Source organism: Patella vulgata, chromosome 8 (assembly GCF_932274485.2).
Source record: "Patella vulgata chromosome 8, xgPatVulg1.2, whole genome shotgun sequence".
NCBI classification, from domain to species: domain Eukaryota; kingdom Metazoa; phylum Mollusca; class Gastropoda; family Patellidae; genus Patella; species Patella vulgata.
This window is the reverse complement of record NC_065886.2, coordinates 20,203,822-20,220,196: the sequence shown is the minus strand read 5'-3', so window position 1 is coordinate 20,220,196 and position 16,375 is coordinate 20,203,822. Positions and strand designations below refer to the sequence as shown.

At 33.0% G+C, this 16,375-nt stretch overlaps 1 protein-coding gene across 3 annotated transcripts in view; it reads right to left on the bottom strand.

Annotated features, from left to right (window-relative positions):
• LOC126830146 (sister chromatid cohesion protein PDS5 homolog B) overlaps positions 1 to 16,375 on the bottom strand; it is a 35,495-nt gene that overhangs the window by 10,360 nt on the left and 8,760 nt on the right. For all 3 annotated transcript variants that reach the window (XM_050560419.2, XM_050560421.2, XM_050560418.2), the window contains exons 9-26: positions 16,241 to 16,335; positions 15,948 to 16,093; positions 13,017 to 13,168; positions 11,815 to 11,928; positions 11,497 to 11,529; positions 11,114 to 11,208; positions 10,133 to 10,272; positions 9,158 to 9,370; positions 8,638 to 8,728; positions 7,847 to 7,916; positions 7,331 to 7,457; positions 6,655 to 6,810; positions 5,751 to 5,819; positions 4,245 to 4,384; positions 2,920 to 3,043; positions 986 to 1,196; positions 550 to 664; positions 76 to 208 (exon numbers count right to left, since the gene is read on the bottom strand). In XM_050560419.2, coding sequence (XP_050416376.1) covers positions 76 to 208; positions 550 to 664; positions 986 to 1,196; positions 2,920 to 3,043; positions 4,245 to 4,384; positions 5,751 to 5,819; positions 6,655 to 6,810; positions 7,331 to 7,457; positions 7,847 to 7,916; positions 8,638 to 8,728; positions 9,158 to 9,370; positions 10,133 to 10,272; positions 11,114 to 11,208; positions 11,497 to 11,529; positions 11,815 to 11,928; positions 13,017 to 13,168; positions 15,948 to 16,093; positions 16,241 to 16,335 — 2,224 coding nt within the window. The remainder of the gene's footprint in view (positions 1 to 75; positions 209 to 549; positions 665 to 985; positions 1,197 to 2,919; positions 3,044 to 4,244; positions 4,385 to 5,750; positions 5,820 to 6,654; positions 6,811 to 7,330; positions 7,458 to 7,846; positions 7,917 to 8,637; positions 8,729 to 9,157; positions 9,371 to 10,132; positions 10,273 to 11,113; positions 11,209 to 11,496; positions 11,530 to 11,814; positions 11,929 to 13,016; positions 13,169 to 15,947; positions 16,094 to 16,240; positions 16,336 to 16,375) is intronic.

The following is a 16,375-nucleotide window of genomic DNA, read 5'->3' as shown; positions in this document are numbered from 1 at the left end:
ATCATTATTTCATTGAGAATCTACACTACTGTACAACATACAATACTCTTTTTATCATTGTATAATCAGACTAACCTTATTGAGATTTTCATTATCTGGACCCATGGCATCTTTTGTTTGTTTAATATTTTCAATCATTTTACGTAAAAAGGCATAATTATAGTCCTCTGCCCTTCCTATTAAAGGTTCCATAATAAAATACAGGCATCTGAAAGATGAAAAATAAACATCTTGAAAATAATGTGAATAGCAAGTAAGCATTAAAAGAAACAAACAAAGAAATATCCACTTTATGAAATCTTTTTAAACCAATTCTTATTGACTGTTTGACATCATTTAATGAGATAAGATGTTGAAGGGAGATTATTCCAGTTAATCTACCAAATATTGATGAAATCCATCAAGCAGTTTGGGAGAAGTCAAAAATTACTAATTGTATATTATATTAGTTGCCAGCCCTTAAGACTAAAAATCTTCTAAATTCTTCTATTTTTATTATTATTTTAAGAACACCATTACGCAATAACTATTATTCAAATCTAAACTTACTCTTTGATATTCTTTAGTGCATCTCTATTATCGAATGTTTTAAGATCAGGATCATGAGCTAGAAGATGGATGGTATATGGTAAAACATAATCTGGTAATATAGTTGTCATCAATTCTGAAATAAAGTAATAATAATTACACCCTCTTCTAATTTAAAATAGTTACTTCATAAAAGATTGGTTGCCAGGCAACGAAACACACAGCGTTTAAGTTGTTCAAGCTGTCCGTAAAGGTTGTCAAATATTTCTTCTTTAGCCTGTAACGGAGCATTTTTCTTTCGACTGGATAGTAACTTTAGCTTTAGAGTGTTAACAAGATTTTTCAAATTACCAAGAACAATAACTCTGACAGTAATTATTGTCAACTGTTTCAAATTCATGAACACAAACACTTTGTATGAAATTTAATTAGACAAAAAGAAAAAGATTATACTTACGTGTAGTTTTTCGGAGCCCTGGATGTTTTAAATATTCACGTCTTTTCTGAACATTGATATGTAAAAACTGTTTCAATTGTACACGTCTTTCTTTTAAAGGATCATTAGCTCCTAGAGAAAATATACTCATATACTCCAGGGGTAGTTTCATTAATAATAATCCTTTATGTAACTTGGCAGCAAACTTTAATCTCACATTATAACAACTATCCTGAAACATATACAAACAAAATATATTTATTGTTTAGAGAGAAAAAGAAGTGGATTTTAAATTCAATCCAACTTCATCATTGTATATTTTCATTTTAAGGCAACACAAATAAAATAAGTTGTTTCTCGGGCACCGCCCGCACGCAAAATTGGTTGCGCGTGCGGCCTATTTATTAGTCTTGATGAAAAATAAAAAATATGTAACGCCCCCCGAACATCGATAAGCAAGTCATAAAAAAAATATGCCGCATGTATCTACATGCCCCATACGTGAATATCCATTCAAATGTATTAAACTGATTCAGATGTAAACGCTCATTTACGGGTCTTTTTTTATTGATATCGAAAGAACCTCCATTTTTGTATCACGTGATTTTAATTACCTCCCCTTGTGAACTAGAATTTAATTCGTGTTAAACATCGAAAGTCATTGACAACAATGCAATGTATTTCAATCATTCGATCTTAATCGGCTCATTATTGCCGGCTTCAGTCGGTCCATGTTATAAAACTTATAAAACAATGAATCGTAGAACAGGTTAATTATTATAACTTGTGGCTACGAATACGATACGATGATAGTCACCATACCTCAGTCAGAATCTGGGTCATTAGCACATTTAACGGTAGTTTTGATAATCCGGAAAATAATAATTGGATTACACATTTGATGGTTTTACTGACGAGTTGTTAGTTAAATTTAAATACTCATTCGATATAAACCCCAGATAGAACACCGAATATCCTGAGAAACACACCGAATAACCTGAGAAACAGTCATATCCCGATGACACGTGACATTGGTTGGAATTAGGTCAATCATTATAAACCAGCGATACTAGATTTAGATCGCAGTGTGGTTTACCGTGATGATTATTTTTGATACACATGCTGACAGAGGTTTACTCTTTAAAATATTGTCGTTACTATGGACGGCTATTAATAGTCGTACGGAATTTTATTTTAAACCAATTTCAATTATGGTTGTCACCATTACCATTAGTAAGCTACATTACGTGAATTAAATATGGAAAATTATTTTCCTTTCAGTCAGTGTTCAGTGTTTGAGTAGACTTGATTTTTGGGTTTATGTTCTAAGTATGTATAATATATAATTGAAAGCAAAACCGTAGACAAGTAATGACTTTCTCATTAAAAAAAAAAAAATACAAGGCCGCCCTCCCGCCCAAACAATTTTCAACAATAGGCAAATTTTATTTTGCACCATCCTCTAGCCATAAATGAGATAAAAAAAAAAATAAACCGCCCCCCCCCCCCCTACAGTTTCAGCTGTCAGTTGCCCGAGAAACAAGACATTTATTTTGTGTAGCCTAATAATAAGCTTGCTTGCAGAGCTTATCAGCAGTGGCAGGACATCCACAGTGATAACAAGCCAACAGTAAGTCTGTTGGCCCCAGCCTCAATCTCAAGGTAAGTAAAAGAACCTTGCACAATGTTTACTTTATAAACTCAAGCAGTAAATTCCTATTAGTAAAGATACAGATGTAATAAAACCATACACTATGTTTCATCACTATACTCAATTAGAAGCAGAGTTATTGTGTTCCTCAAATTAAATTGTTTATCTCGGCTTAGCAGTCATGACATTCACCTTATAAACATCTACATCAAGTTTGAACATTTTACCTCAATTAGAAACAGCATTATTATATCCAAAAAGGTGTAATTTTTGTAAATATTGTCTGTATTAAATTTTTACTTACTATAATAAGTAAAGCCAAAGCCAGAAATTGTTCAGATGTCACCATTTCAGCATATCCTGGTTCTTCAGCTAGTTTTAACATACAACAACCTGCTTGTAACCGTAATCTAGCCAATTCTGGTTTACTGAAAGAAATATTTTAAGGTCAGGTTGGCATCTTCTCTTGAAAAATAAGAAATGGTGTATTCTGAAATCAACAAGCGGTTACTATGCCAGATACAACCAAGAAAATGTTTGCAAATAAAAAAATAAATGATTACAAGAAAATCTATGTCCATATAGAACAGCCATGTCACATGTTCTGCACATTATGGGATACCCTTAGCCAGGGGTGCCGACAACCAGTATCGCAGCGCAATTTGCGATACATATTTTGTCCACTTTCAACGTGTATAAAACTAACCAAAAATTAAAATCTAACGTTTTTGTTTCGCAGTTACTGCGAATCATTAATATGCCTGTCATTTTGGATATTGACACAAGAATAATCCGCATTTTGAAGACTAGAAGGCTTACTCAACACTTTCAACGTGTATAAAATGTTGAATAAAATTTTATAAACAAAACTGAATTCTCCGTGTGACATTTTTTTCTTGAAATGCCCAGACACAATACTATATAACACAGGGACATAACTCTATGAATAGGGACTATTAAACCGGAAATAGGGAATCAAGTAGTACCACTCACGTTGTGAGACATCAAGTAATTATATCATATTCATTTTGAAAGAAATAAATCCAGTGTATCTCCCACGTATTGTAAATAAAATATAAAAAAAATAAACACATGTTAATGTATTGTAAAATGATAAATCAAAGTAAAAATTCCCGTAAAATATTATTGTTTATATTGCGTGTGTCTAGTTAATCGAGGTGCGCCCGATTGAACAAAAATAATAATACACGATACAAAGCAGACGAAATTGTTTTCTAACGAAGATTTCTAACGTAACAAAAAAATTACAATTAAAATGAGTGGGGCTTCGGAAGTCACTGTCAAGAATTGGCTTCAGACATAAGACCTAACTAAATGTCTACATCACATTCACAAACTGTCACAAGTACTTGTGGCAGTGCTAAAAAATCTAAGAATAGTCAGAATGGAATCTAATCATATTTCAATTCGTTATGAATTAAAGTAATATCTTGTTATTTAGGTGTTTTACGTTGAAACTGAAAAACTGCTAATCAATTTTTAAATTTGCTAATCAAATTTGGCAAAATTGGACTTTTTGATTAGCAGTGCTGCTAATCAACTGTGAAAAATTACCGACAGCCCTGCCCTTAGCAGATCCTCTTATGATCAAAGCAGCGATTTACTTACTTGATATTTCCGTTTTCCATGAGATCTCCATCATGTATGATAACAGTATAAAGTAATCGTAATGTAGATAATGTGCCAGAATTAAACGAGTTATTTTTTAATCCTTTTAACCATCGCACTAATAACTTTAATGCTTGAATCTACAATAAACAAAAACTCTATACACAATCCATCTCTTTATAGAAACAAGTCAACAGTGAGGCTGATGTCCCCCGCCGAAATCCCCAAATAAATAGATGACACATATTAATTAATCGCACATCTATTTTTTTCCAAAGTATCAAGCAATCAAACTGATTATCAACTATACACTAAGTTTCATCCCTCTCTATCAGATAGAATCAAAGTTATCTTGTCCCAAAGCAGGAAATTGCTTATCTCTGCTTTGCTTTAGCTCGATATGTTAATCATTGAACTCAGTCAAGACGAACATCTACATCAAGTTTAAACATTCTACCTCAATTAGAAGAAGAGTTGTTATGTTCCAAAGTCTTGACCAATCAAAATGCTTATTGCTCGTTAGCCTAAGCAGAAAATTCTCATCATCGAACTTAGTCAAGGTATTGATGTAATGAAACTATACACCAAGTTTCATCACTCTCACTTAATTAGAACTCAAGTTATCGTGTTCCAAAGCATCAACCAATCAAATTGCTTATCTCTGCTTACCCTAAGCAGAAAATGCTGATCTTCGCACTCCATCAAGGCATTGACCTCATAAACCCCTACACCAAGTTTGAATATTCAAGCTTAATTAGAAGGAGAGTTATTGTGTTCCAAAGTCTCGGCCAATCAAATTGCTTATCGCTCTGCTTACCCTGAGCAGAAAATGCTCATCATCGAACTTAGTCAAGATATTGATGTAATGAAACTATACACCAAGTTTCATCACTCTCACTTAATTGGAACTAAAGTTATCGTGTCCCAAAGCATCAATCAATCAAATTGCTTATCTCTGCTTACCCTAAGAAGAAAATGTTTATCTTCACACTCCATCAAGGCATTGACCTAATAAACACCTACACCAAGTTTTGAACATTCTAGCTTAATTAGAAGGAGAGTTATTGTGTTCCAAAGTCTCGGCCAATCAAATTGCTTATTGCTCTGCTTACCCTGAGCAGAAAATGCTCATCATCGAACTTAGTCAAGGTATTGATGTAATGAAACTATACACCAAGTTTCATCTCTCTCACAGACAGACAGACGGACAGACGGACGGACAGACGAACCCATTTTAATAGTCCCCTGCTTTCTTCGAAAGGCGGGGGACAATTAATGTCTATTAAAGGTCTATCTTAATATGGTAAACATGCCCAAATTACACAATAAACTTTGTTTACTTGCTGATTAAATTGATATGGTTGCCCTAAGAATTCATCAGATTGCAAGAAATGGATTATCATTTATAAAGTCATACATTTTGACCTGAAGTTTCCAAATTCTGATGTATTAAATAATCCTTTATAATTAAATATAAGTAATATATAGAGAAAAGAAAATAAATACCTTAGCTTGTGTTTCTTCTGTAACTAAATGATCAGCATACCAACTTTCATCAGTTTCAGGTCCACTTGTCTATTTATAGAGAGAAAGAGAAATCAATAGCTTATCTTTATTTCATCATTTTCCATGCACATAGATTCCTTTAGTAGAGGGAGCAGAAAGAGTAAACACCAGAATTACACTGTGATCAGACTCATAACATATATATAACAGACTAATGATCCATTTCCCAGCATTTCAAACCAATTGCCATCTGTGACGCCTTTCATCATTAATATACATTCGCATACTTAATATTATTAATAAGATCAATGTGTAATTTCTTCCATGTGTTTTGTCTACATGAGAACCTATCTGAGAATGATGTGCTTATATTTTACTGATGGTGTACTAAAAGCATACAACCTAGTAACAATACCACTGACATGGTTTGAACCTATTTGAAATGATTTATCATGCTAGTGTCCACAAGCTAAAAACGTGATTTTTTGTACAATCAGGGACCATAATCCTTGGAGTTACGGTCCGATATATGTCAATATCTAAAGGAACAAAGATTGTTGAGTATAAGACTATAAACCCATATTTCAAGTTTCGTCAAAATTGGATAAAAATTGTGACCTGTAGAGTGTCCATAAACAAAATGTGAACAAACAAACAAGGGTGACGGCATAATACGTCCACATGAAAATGTAGGCGTATAGAAAAATAAGGTACCGAATCAAACCATGACACCGTCCAAACCCATCTATTTAAAATAGTTATAAAATATGGCACTTCCATTAACCAAGAAATGTAATCTTTGGTATCCTACCCCAACAGATTGCAAGATGTTTGCAAATTACTTGATGATTCAAATGAAATCTAAACATATAAAGACTGACAAAGAATAATAGTAAATACTTACTCTATCATGCATCATTAAATCTTTTACAATTATCTTTGATACTATATTTTTCATTTCACCACCAAATTCTTCTGGACAAAGTTGTGCTATATGACCAAGTGCTACGATGGAATTGATATAATTTGCCGAATCAGGATGAAGATTTTTCTTGACATGCTATAAATAGAAAACAAGTGATTAGAATCCAGTAAAACATTATTCTGATCACCTAAAGACAAGAGAGAATTTTAACTACATTTTATGTACAGATCCTAGATTAAAGACTCGATGCATCAATTAACGGTATAGAAATTACTTGCAAACTACAATATGTGAATATTAATCTTTAATAGGAATATCAGTCCAATTCCATTCAGTATTTATAAAGTTATGTTGAATTTAAATTTATAGATCTATGCTGCTCGCTATGACCCCATTTCAAATCTGATTTCATCCAAACCAGGAGATTATCTTAATTAAATGTTGATTAATCAATCAGAGTACATATTTTGCATGGATTAAGCCGTGAGAAATTTGATATTGCGAAAATGCAAATGATGCATCATTCCCATGTAAAATTTAAAATCAAAGTGGGTCTGAAATCTGTAATTGATCTGAGCAATAAATTTTTCTTAAATTTCTGTAACTGAATCAAGAAATAAAAGATGGTGGCGAAAAGATGAAATATGTCTCTTACCTCGAAAATCTGTCCTAATACACTGGCTTTATTTTGAGCACATATTGTACTGATACAACGTATAGCATGTTTAGTTTGTTTAGGATTACCCATCTTCGCTATACTCACTAATACAGGTACCATATCCCTGAAAATATAAATATATAACATAATACAGGTACTATATCACTGAAAATATAAATATGTAACATAATGCAAGTACCATATCACAAGAACTATAAACATAATGCAAGTTACTTCCATTGTGCACAAAAATTAATTCTCAAACCATTAATGTTGAACAATTTTTATCAGGAATATGACAAATCTGTAAGGAACTATTCTTTGATGTCACTCACCATGAGAAAAAGCAGCAGCAATGGGGTTTAACATCCACTTGACACAAACTAGGTTGGGGTAACTAAACAGGAGTTATATGTGAATCTGTGACTTACATAGCATGAAACCAGTCTAAGAACCCAAAACAAGAATTGACTTCCAATTATATGTTTTGATATAGATACAATGATTACTTACGTATATATATTAGGATGCATGGTTTGTATTCTAGCTCCAGTATGATTTAATATCTGTAATGTTACACCACCTAATAATGTAAATAACAATATGGCTCACTTTAAAATTAATCAAACTTTCACCGACAGAGAAAATGACTAAAATAAATTGGCATTTCAGAGTGCATAGAAAATATTTTGGGATACCAATAGGTTGCTTACTGTACATGTTATGAATAATCAGTTCAATGTGGTAATTACGTGTACAGTAAACTGAATTGGTCTACATTTATCATTCACAAAGGTATCACAGTTAAGAGAGAGAGAGAGAGAGAGAGAGAGAGAGAGAGAGAGAGATGGACTTAAGGTCCACTCAACACAAACTTTTGGGACTAACATATGGTTCAATTGTATTTCAATAATTTGCTTGTGTGTAGGGGTCTTTAGCACCTGGGGGGGGGGGGGGAACCGGAGGACCAGGAGAAAACCCATGAGGTTGGACAGGTGACCTACTCCTTGTCACCCTCAAACAAAGAACTGAAACCTTGCCACTTGACTCAACGACAGACCTTGTGATTTCAACCCTCCATCACATTTAAGGATTAGAGGACAAATTGATTGATTTCTTAATCAACACGTAATAATTAACCTTTTATCATTGAGTCAAAAGTAGATTAGATCCTTGTTTTATAAATCGGCTTATCAGTTGTTACTGATGAAAAACAGCCGATATAGATCACAGCTTTACAACTCTTACCAAGACATTAAAGATAAACACGATAAAACTATAATGTAAACTATATAAATACTTACAAACAACATCATCATCCTGTTTTAAGAAAGAAAGAAATCTTTCAAATACATCAGCTGTACGGAAATAATGTGGAAAAGCTTGAGACAAACCCTGAAAATAATAAAATTTATATTGATAAATGCTAGAACAACGTAAATTCAATACATATATTGAAACAATAGGATTTACAAAACAGTTCCTCTACAAATAAAATGTGCTAAATTATTTCTCAGTTTCTTTTTTTGTATTAGATGTTTTAAATTGTAATCATAATACACACACCGTCTAACACTCTAAACATAGTATCAATCAATAATATATTATGTATCAAGATCATTTTTGTAGTATTTTTATTTTGTTAATTGCTGTAATTTCATTTAATTAATTTCACTATCTTACTAAACCAGATTATATTTTATATTATTTTTTTCATTGTCATCTTTATTACATATACCAATTTACCAAAGAGAAAGTGTCTCAGAATATTTTGTATGTTAAAATTTTTTTTCATGAATTATGATTAAAGAAATGCCATCTTACCAATAATAAATTAACTCCCTTTTCTGGTGTGTTATCTATACCACCCTCTAGGGATGTTTTACCAGTAATTACATCATCTATATGTTTAACTAATACATCAATAGCTTCTGTATCAATCATCACAGGTGCTATTCTCTCTAATAAAGATTTCACCATATTATAAAGATGATTGGGTCCACCAGAATTAAAACCCAATTTTCTTAAGACTTCTTTCTATAATATACAATAATAATAACAATATTACAATTCTACCTTTAAAATTAAAGCTTTTCATTATTCTTTGATGGATTATTAATAACTTGCAAACTACAATATTTTGAAAGTTTAATCTCTATCGTGAATATCGGTCCAAAATTGATTCAATTCTGTTGAGACAATATATAGGATAGTCATCAAAAGTCTGAGTCATCTCTAATTTTTGTGGAAATCTTTTGATGGACTACTTTTTAATCCGTTAGATATTTTGATTCTGTTTTCTTAATCCAATGTTAAATAATCAATTTGAGTACATATTAGCGTGAATTAAGGTGTAGAAAATTGGATATATTTCAGAAAAAAGCAAATGACACAAGAGATTTTAAATTACAAAAGCTATTAGAAGAGTGCTTTATACTAGAGCACTCTCAAAACCATTAAAACAGATTTTCTAACGATAAATCAGATGTGTTTATAACTTTACTAATGAGAGAGAAAGAGACAGGAATGGGGTTTAATGTCCACTCAACACAATCTACGTCATTTTGAGACTAACATATGGTTCAATTCTATTTTAATATTTTACTTTTGTGTAGGGTTCTTTAGCAGTGGGAAGAAACTAGAGGATCTGGAGAAAGCACATGAGGTTGGACAGGTGCCCCTATGTGCAAGTGTGGAACCGAAACAACACCACTTGACTTCATGAAAGACTTTATGATCTAAAGCGCACGTTAGTCCATTAGACCACTCAACACTCCCAATCTTTAATAATAAATTTACCACTATTTCTTCAGCTTTTTTACAAGTACATTCTGGGGAGATAATCATTTTGAGCAGATTTCTCATCCTACGATCATCACGTAGAATTAAGTTAAACTTTTTCAACTGTTCTTGAGGTTTTTGTTGTTCAGGTAGAGACCCTGTAAAACAAGAAATGTATTTCTAATTTATAACAGAACACAGATTCAATTGTTTACTACAAAAAATATCTGAAAGAACATAATAGCTAGAGAAATTTTGAGAATATCTTTCAAGATACATTATGTAAGATTTAGATAAAGAGCTGGCCTTTCTTGCTATAATACGTCCAAAATAGATAAAGCAAAATGAATATACTTAAAATTTCATTCAAATTACTTTATTCCGAGCCAAGTTATCAGTTTTTGTAGTTTTAACAAGATGTGTGTATTGATTGTTTATTATTGGCACTGGTATATTCGAGGCTTAGCCTCACTTCCTCAATTTTAAATTCAATCATTAAATGGCCGAATCATTCTAATCTAGTTAGAATCTTGAGTATCCGATGGCATCGAGAGTTGATTATGGTCCTGTCATGTTAATATATGTCTAATTAATAATTTATATAACATTTAAGGCCTAAAGAAAGACCTGCTATAGGCAAATTTAGCTTTTGAATATCTTTCAGTTGATTAGCACAGAACTTTTTGGTGATCTTAACATCTGAATCCTGACAAAGTATTTGCAAAAATTACAAAAATTGAACCAAATTTATCTGCCACTTTTTGGGACAATAAAAATATGCCTGTATTCAGTACACAAACTCAAGTTCCTTTAGGAAAAAATTCATCTATGCTCAGTTCTTTAAAAAGAAGCATCTTTGGTTTTAATCAATTCTCGCTGATTGCTGTCATGAGAATACAAACCTATAACAAATGATGAAAAATTAGTCCCGACATGGATGTATATAAAAGACAGGTAGTGTAGATATATTGTCTGAATAAACAAATATATTAAACTTACTGGCTAAGGCAGTGAGTCTGGGTAATATAGCAGGAGCATTGGGCTGATCAGCAAGGTCATAGCCTTCTAATAAAGATATTGTACTAAGACGGGCACTGAAAATACAATGTAAAATATGATCATAATATGACTTTATTTGATATAAAAGTAAATATAAACATTCATTTTTTTATGCTGAAAAGAGCAGACATTAAAAATGGTTACTTTCTCTCAAACAGAAATGTACCTCTCAATGTATTTCTCAAACCCTTAAAAAATCTTATCTGTTGGGAATATTCTTATAATTGAAAAATGTACTGTCAGCAAAAGAGATAAAATATATATAAATATTTTTCAAAATTATGACCAGCAGTCTAAGATCTTCTTTCATAAAATCTACTTACTTGCTTCTGTGTTTGAACATTTCTCTCATTGCTCTATAAGGTAAGCAAAAAAAAAAATAAAAAAATTACAGTCTTGTTATAACAAGGGCAATACTTTCAAGTGCAAGATATGCTAAATATTTTGAAGATAGTAATTTCAAGAAGATGTCTAATTCAATTGATTTCTTGAAGATTTCTTTATTAAGTAATCTGTTGCCAACTACTGAACCATCTAGAAAAATCAGTAACATTCCATATAATCAGACAATGCCATTGCTATTTTTTTTCTCTCATAAAATCATTCCATTTCATTTTATACAATGAATATTTATTACTTACTTGACAGCATTTTCATCTAATTGACAGTATAATTGTAACAATCTCTGCATTCTCTCTTGTACCAATATCTGGTATGGTACTAAATAAATATTAAATATTCTCTCTACTAATAATCTGTAAGATATAAAATATTACATGTACATTTAATAGTTTACTAATTATATTATATATTTTCTCTACAATATGAGGATGAGGTTATTCAAAACCACAGTTTTTATCAATTACAATTACCTTGTAAATACTGTATTTAGAACAGTTTTACATCTACAAGCTGCCAAAAAAGTTGGTCTAAGAGAAATGCAAGACGTACATGGAAAACGGGCCTTATCAATATTTTTTGAAGCATTGATGAACTAACCCTAACCCCAGATCATTGAAGTTTCATGTACCAACCACTCCATGAGCTTGTTTATTTTACACTGTCTCAATATCAATAAGAAGTTGCCCATACCCTAGCACTAAATATTGCAGTTACAAATAACCTCTTCCAAAATATAACATCAATACATGTGTATAACTATGTCATGGATTATTAAAAAAATAAAGTTTCTGTGATCATCTTTAGTGGTGAAATCAGAGATAGGTTGCCAGGCAACGAAACACACGCCCACAGTAGCTAAATTGTCTGAGCAGTCAACAAGAGTTGTCGCATATTTAATCTTTTTTAGATAATGGGAACTTTTACAAGACACTGAAATCAATTTCAATCAGATCGGATGATAACTTTTGTTGATATAGTGTTGACATGGTTCAACAAAGTGAAACAAGGTCCACAACTCTAAAAATTAAATGCCGTCTGTAGAGAATTCAAAAAAAATTGTGGACGACAGGCAGACAGCCGTATAAAAATGAAATGGGGTTCAACTTTCTACACCGACTGTGCTAATAAAGACGGGCATACGCCATACAGTGTGCTTTGAGGGAAATTTTGCTACAGCTGACTCTTTGTATCGAATTCCAACTGTCAAGGGTTCTTTTACGTGCATGCCAATGTGTACATGCACCAGTTTTTCATCTCATCTGAACAACTAGACACTGTCCTTTCTAGGCCCTCCGTCCTGCACCACTGACAAGAGAAAACTGTGCCAGACAATCCAGAGGAACTTTCTCAACCAACACCCAGAGTGATCCCGAGACCATCTGGTTAGCAAGCCAATGGCTCCCTAAAATCAAAAAGAAATGTGTACATAAAATAGATCTACCTGTCATCATTGCTTTGTTGATAATAAGCATGGAAGACTTTATCTCTAATCCATGCTACTTTAGCTACATTATGTTCTTCTCTTGGTTCTTGACTCATTATATGTTTATACATCTGACCTAGACCTAACAAAGCATCTCTACGTATCTTAAACTACAAAAGAAAAAAATTAAATTTTCTATTAAGTTGGTTGTGCATAATAATGCTTAACTAAATTGATCTAAAAAAATGGCAATGCCTTTGGGGAGGGGGGGGGCAAAAACAAAATTGTCCAATTAATAGTCGGATTCGGTTTGTTAATTCCCATCCGTCGGCTTTTCGGGTAGAAATCATGGAATAAGCTTTATTTTGTAGGTTTTGATGTTTGATTACAAAAATCCAATGTTGACATTTTTTCTGAGTAGGTCTTCATAGTATGGGACGCCATTATTTGAGGGTAGCCATTTTGCGATAATATTCCAACTTATTTTATTATTTTCACCTTATTTATAATGTTATCGACATATCAACTGTGATTTGGCAATGTATTAATATTGGCAGGGTTCATGACTATACTTCAGATTGTTTTCCATCATTTCAGTTTGATATTTCCAAGATGGCGACCATTTTTGCTTGGTGTCAAAATATATGTTTTTGGGGCCACAGATTTCATTCCTGACATTTACAACCTTGCAAAATGATCACATGTTCATATACTTAGCATATTTCCAAGATGGCGGTCATTTTTTGGCGGGAAAATAGGACATGTGCTGATATTGATTAAGTAGTCGTCGTTGGTGCCAATATATATGTTTTCAAGGGCACAGAATCCATTTCGGTCAGTAACAACTGTGTAAAATGATTATTTTGCACATTTACAATATGACGGCCATTTTTGGCGGGAAGGTGGAACGATGTGCGGATATTGAATAAGTAGTCATCTATGGTACCAGGATATATTGTTTTGGGAGCAGATTCCATTTTTGCCGTTTACAACTGTGTAAAATTGTCACATGTTCACATATTTAGCATATTTCCAATATGGCTTTCATGTCAGGCAGGAAAATGGGACGATGTGCTGATTTTGATTACGTAGTCGCGTTTTTGTGTCAATATTTGTTTTTTGGCGGCGCAGATTCGATTTCTGCCATTTACAACTGCGTGAAATGGTGGTATGTTCACACATTCAGCATATTTTTGTTTGTGGCAGGACGTTTTCTAAACAAATTACTGTAAAGGTTTCTGAATCCAATTCTGTTATGTATAAGCTTGTAGCATGTTCCTGGAAGCCTGTGCCGAGTTTACCCATTAGGTATATTATCCAACAATGTAGTAGTTGAACTCCAGCGCAATATCATTCCACATGTTCGTTCTACATTCATCTTGGAAGTCAGTTGATAACATAATCTATGCTATGAGGGCTTCTTAGCAAGTATTTCATTTTCAGGCACGTCCCCACCACTATCATCCACGTTGCTGCCAGGCTGGAACGAAGCTCCTGGCCATATGCTTGCTACGCTGTTACGACCTTTATGTATATATAGGGAAGACACTGAGCCTCGTCCATCAGCTCCAGTCTAGCACCCAAAGAGGAAACCTCAAGAAAACCATGAAATGTTCTTGATTGCTTGTTTTCTGCTTTGAAAGTGAATGAGGACGGATGAGCATGGCACAGTCTCTATAGGCGTGGCGAGAGAACGCCTTACGCCTGGTAGGCATGTCACCGGAGTGTGGTGAGAAAGTATCCCGGTCTGACTGGTAACCGTGAGATCATGGTGGGAACACTTTTCGCGCAGCAAGATCTTGGCAATGAGCGTAGATAGATCTTGTAGTAAGCGCTTGGTGTGGTCGTTGCAGGCGCAAGATGGGCACGCGGCGTAAGCACAACGCTGCCGCTATGCCCGTTTTCCCTTCATGCCAGGAATAGGCTTTACTTTCCCAGGAAAATCGATGATAAATAAATGCTAATAATGGGTTTAGAAAACGTTCCACCATCTTGGAAATATGCTAAATTGGTGAACATACGACCATTTTACGTAGTTGTATATGACAGAAATCGAATCTGCCTCCCCGAAAACATATATATTGTCACCAAAGACAACTACTTAATCGAAATCAACCCATCGTTCGATTTTCCCGCCACAAGTGGCAGCAATATTGGAAATATACTAAATATGTGAACATGTGATCATTTTACAAGGTTGTAAATGTCAGAAATTGATTCTGCGCCCCCGTAAACATATATATATTGACACCAAACACTACCACTAAATCAAAATCTGCACATTGTCTCATTTTCAGGCCAAAAATGCCCGCCATCTTGGTAATATGCTAAGTATATGAACATGTGATCATTTTACAAGGTTGTAAATGTCAGGAATGGAATTTGTGACCCCGAAAACATATATATTGACACCAAACACTACTCATAATCGAAATCAGCACATCGACTGATTTTACCGCTAAAAATGGGTGCCATCTTGGAAATATAATCATGAAATGATTGAAAACAATTTGAGATATAGTCATGAATGCCGTCAATATTAATACACTGCCAAATCACAGTTGATATGTCGATAACATTATAAATAATGTGAAAATAAAAAATAATTTGGAATATTATCGCAAAATGGCTACCCTCAAATAATGGCCACCCATACCGTGAAGACCTACTCAAAAAAAATGTCAACATTGGTTTTTTGTAATCAAACATCAAAACCTACAAAATAAAGCTTATTCCACGATTTCTACCCAAAAAGCCGACGGATTTACATTGACGATCGGACTATAATGGTATTATTATGAGATGACAATCTGTCTTTGCCTTAAATTTTATGTACCTAGATATCACTAATGTGGTATTACATGCGACTGTGTTATGAACAGAACATAATGTCAATGGTTTTAAAATTTAATTAATGAATCACAACACTAAGAAGAAGTGAAAACTAACCTTTTTATCTCTTGTTCTTTCTTTAATAAATGCAAACATTTCCATGGACAAACAATCAAAATCTTTCTTAGCAACATTTAATATACAATTAACAACTTCCACTCGTACTGTTTCTTCTTGATCATGTTGTCGTACTTTAAGTTGCTCTGTAAAAATAATTCATAATTATCTTATTTATCTTTTTAAGAAAAGTCGACACAGCTTGCTCATTTAATATTCTTTCTTGTTCAAAGTATGTGCATGAATTTATGAAGCCATATAATGAAATAAATAATATTATAATAAATCCTTACCTAATATTTCTTTAGTTAATTCTGGATGATGTAGAAAGAAATATTGAGCATATTGAACACAGATAGTTCGAACTGATATACTGATATCATTAAACCTGTAATATATAAATTCATTCCTATAAACATTTATCAAAA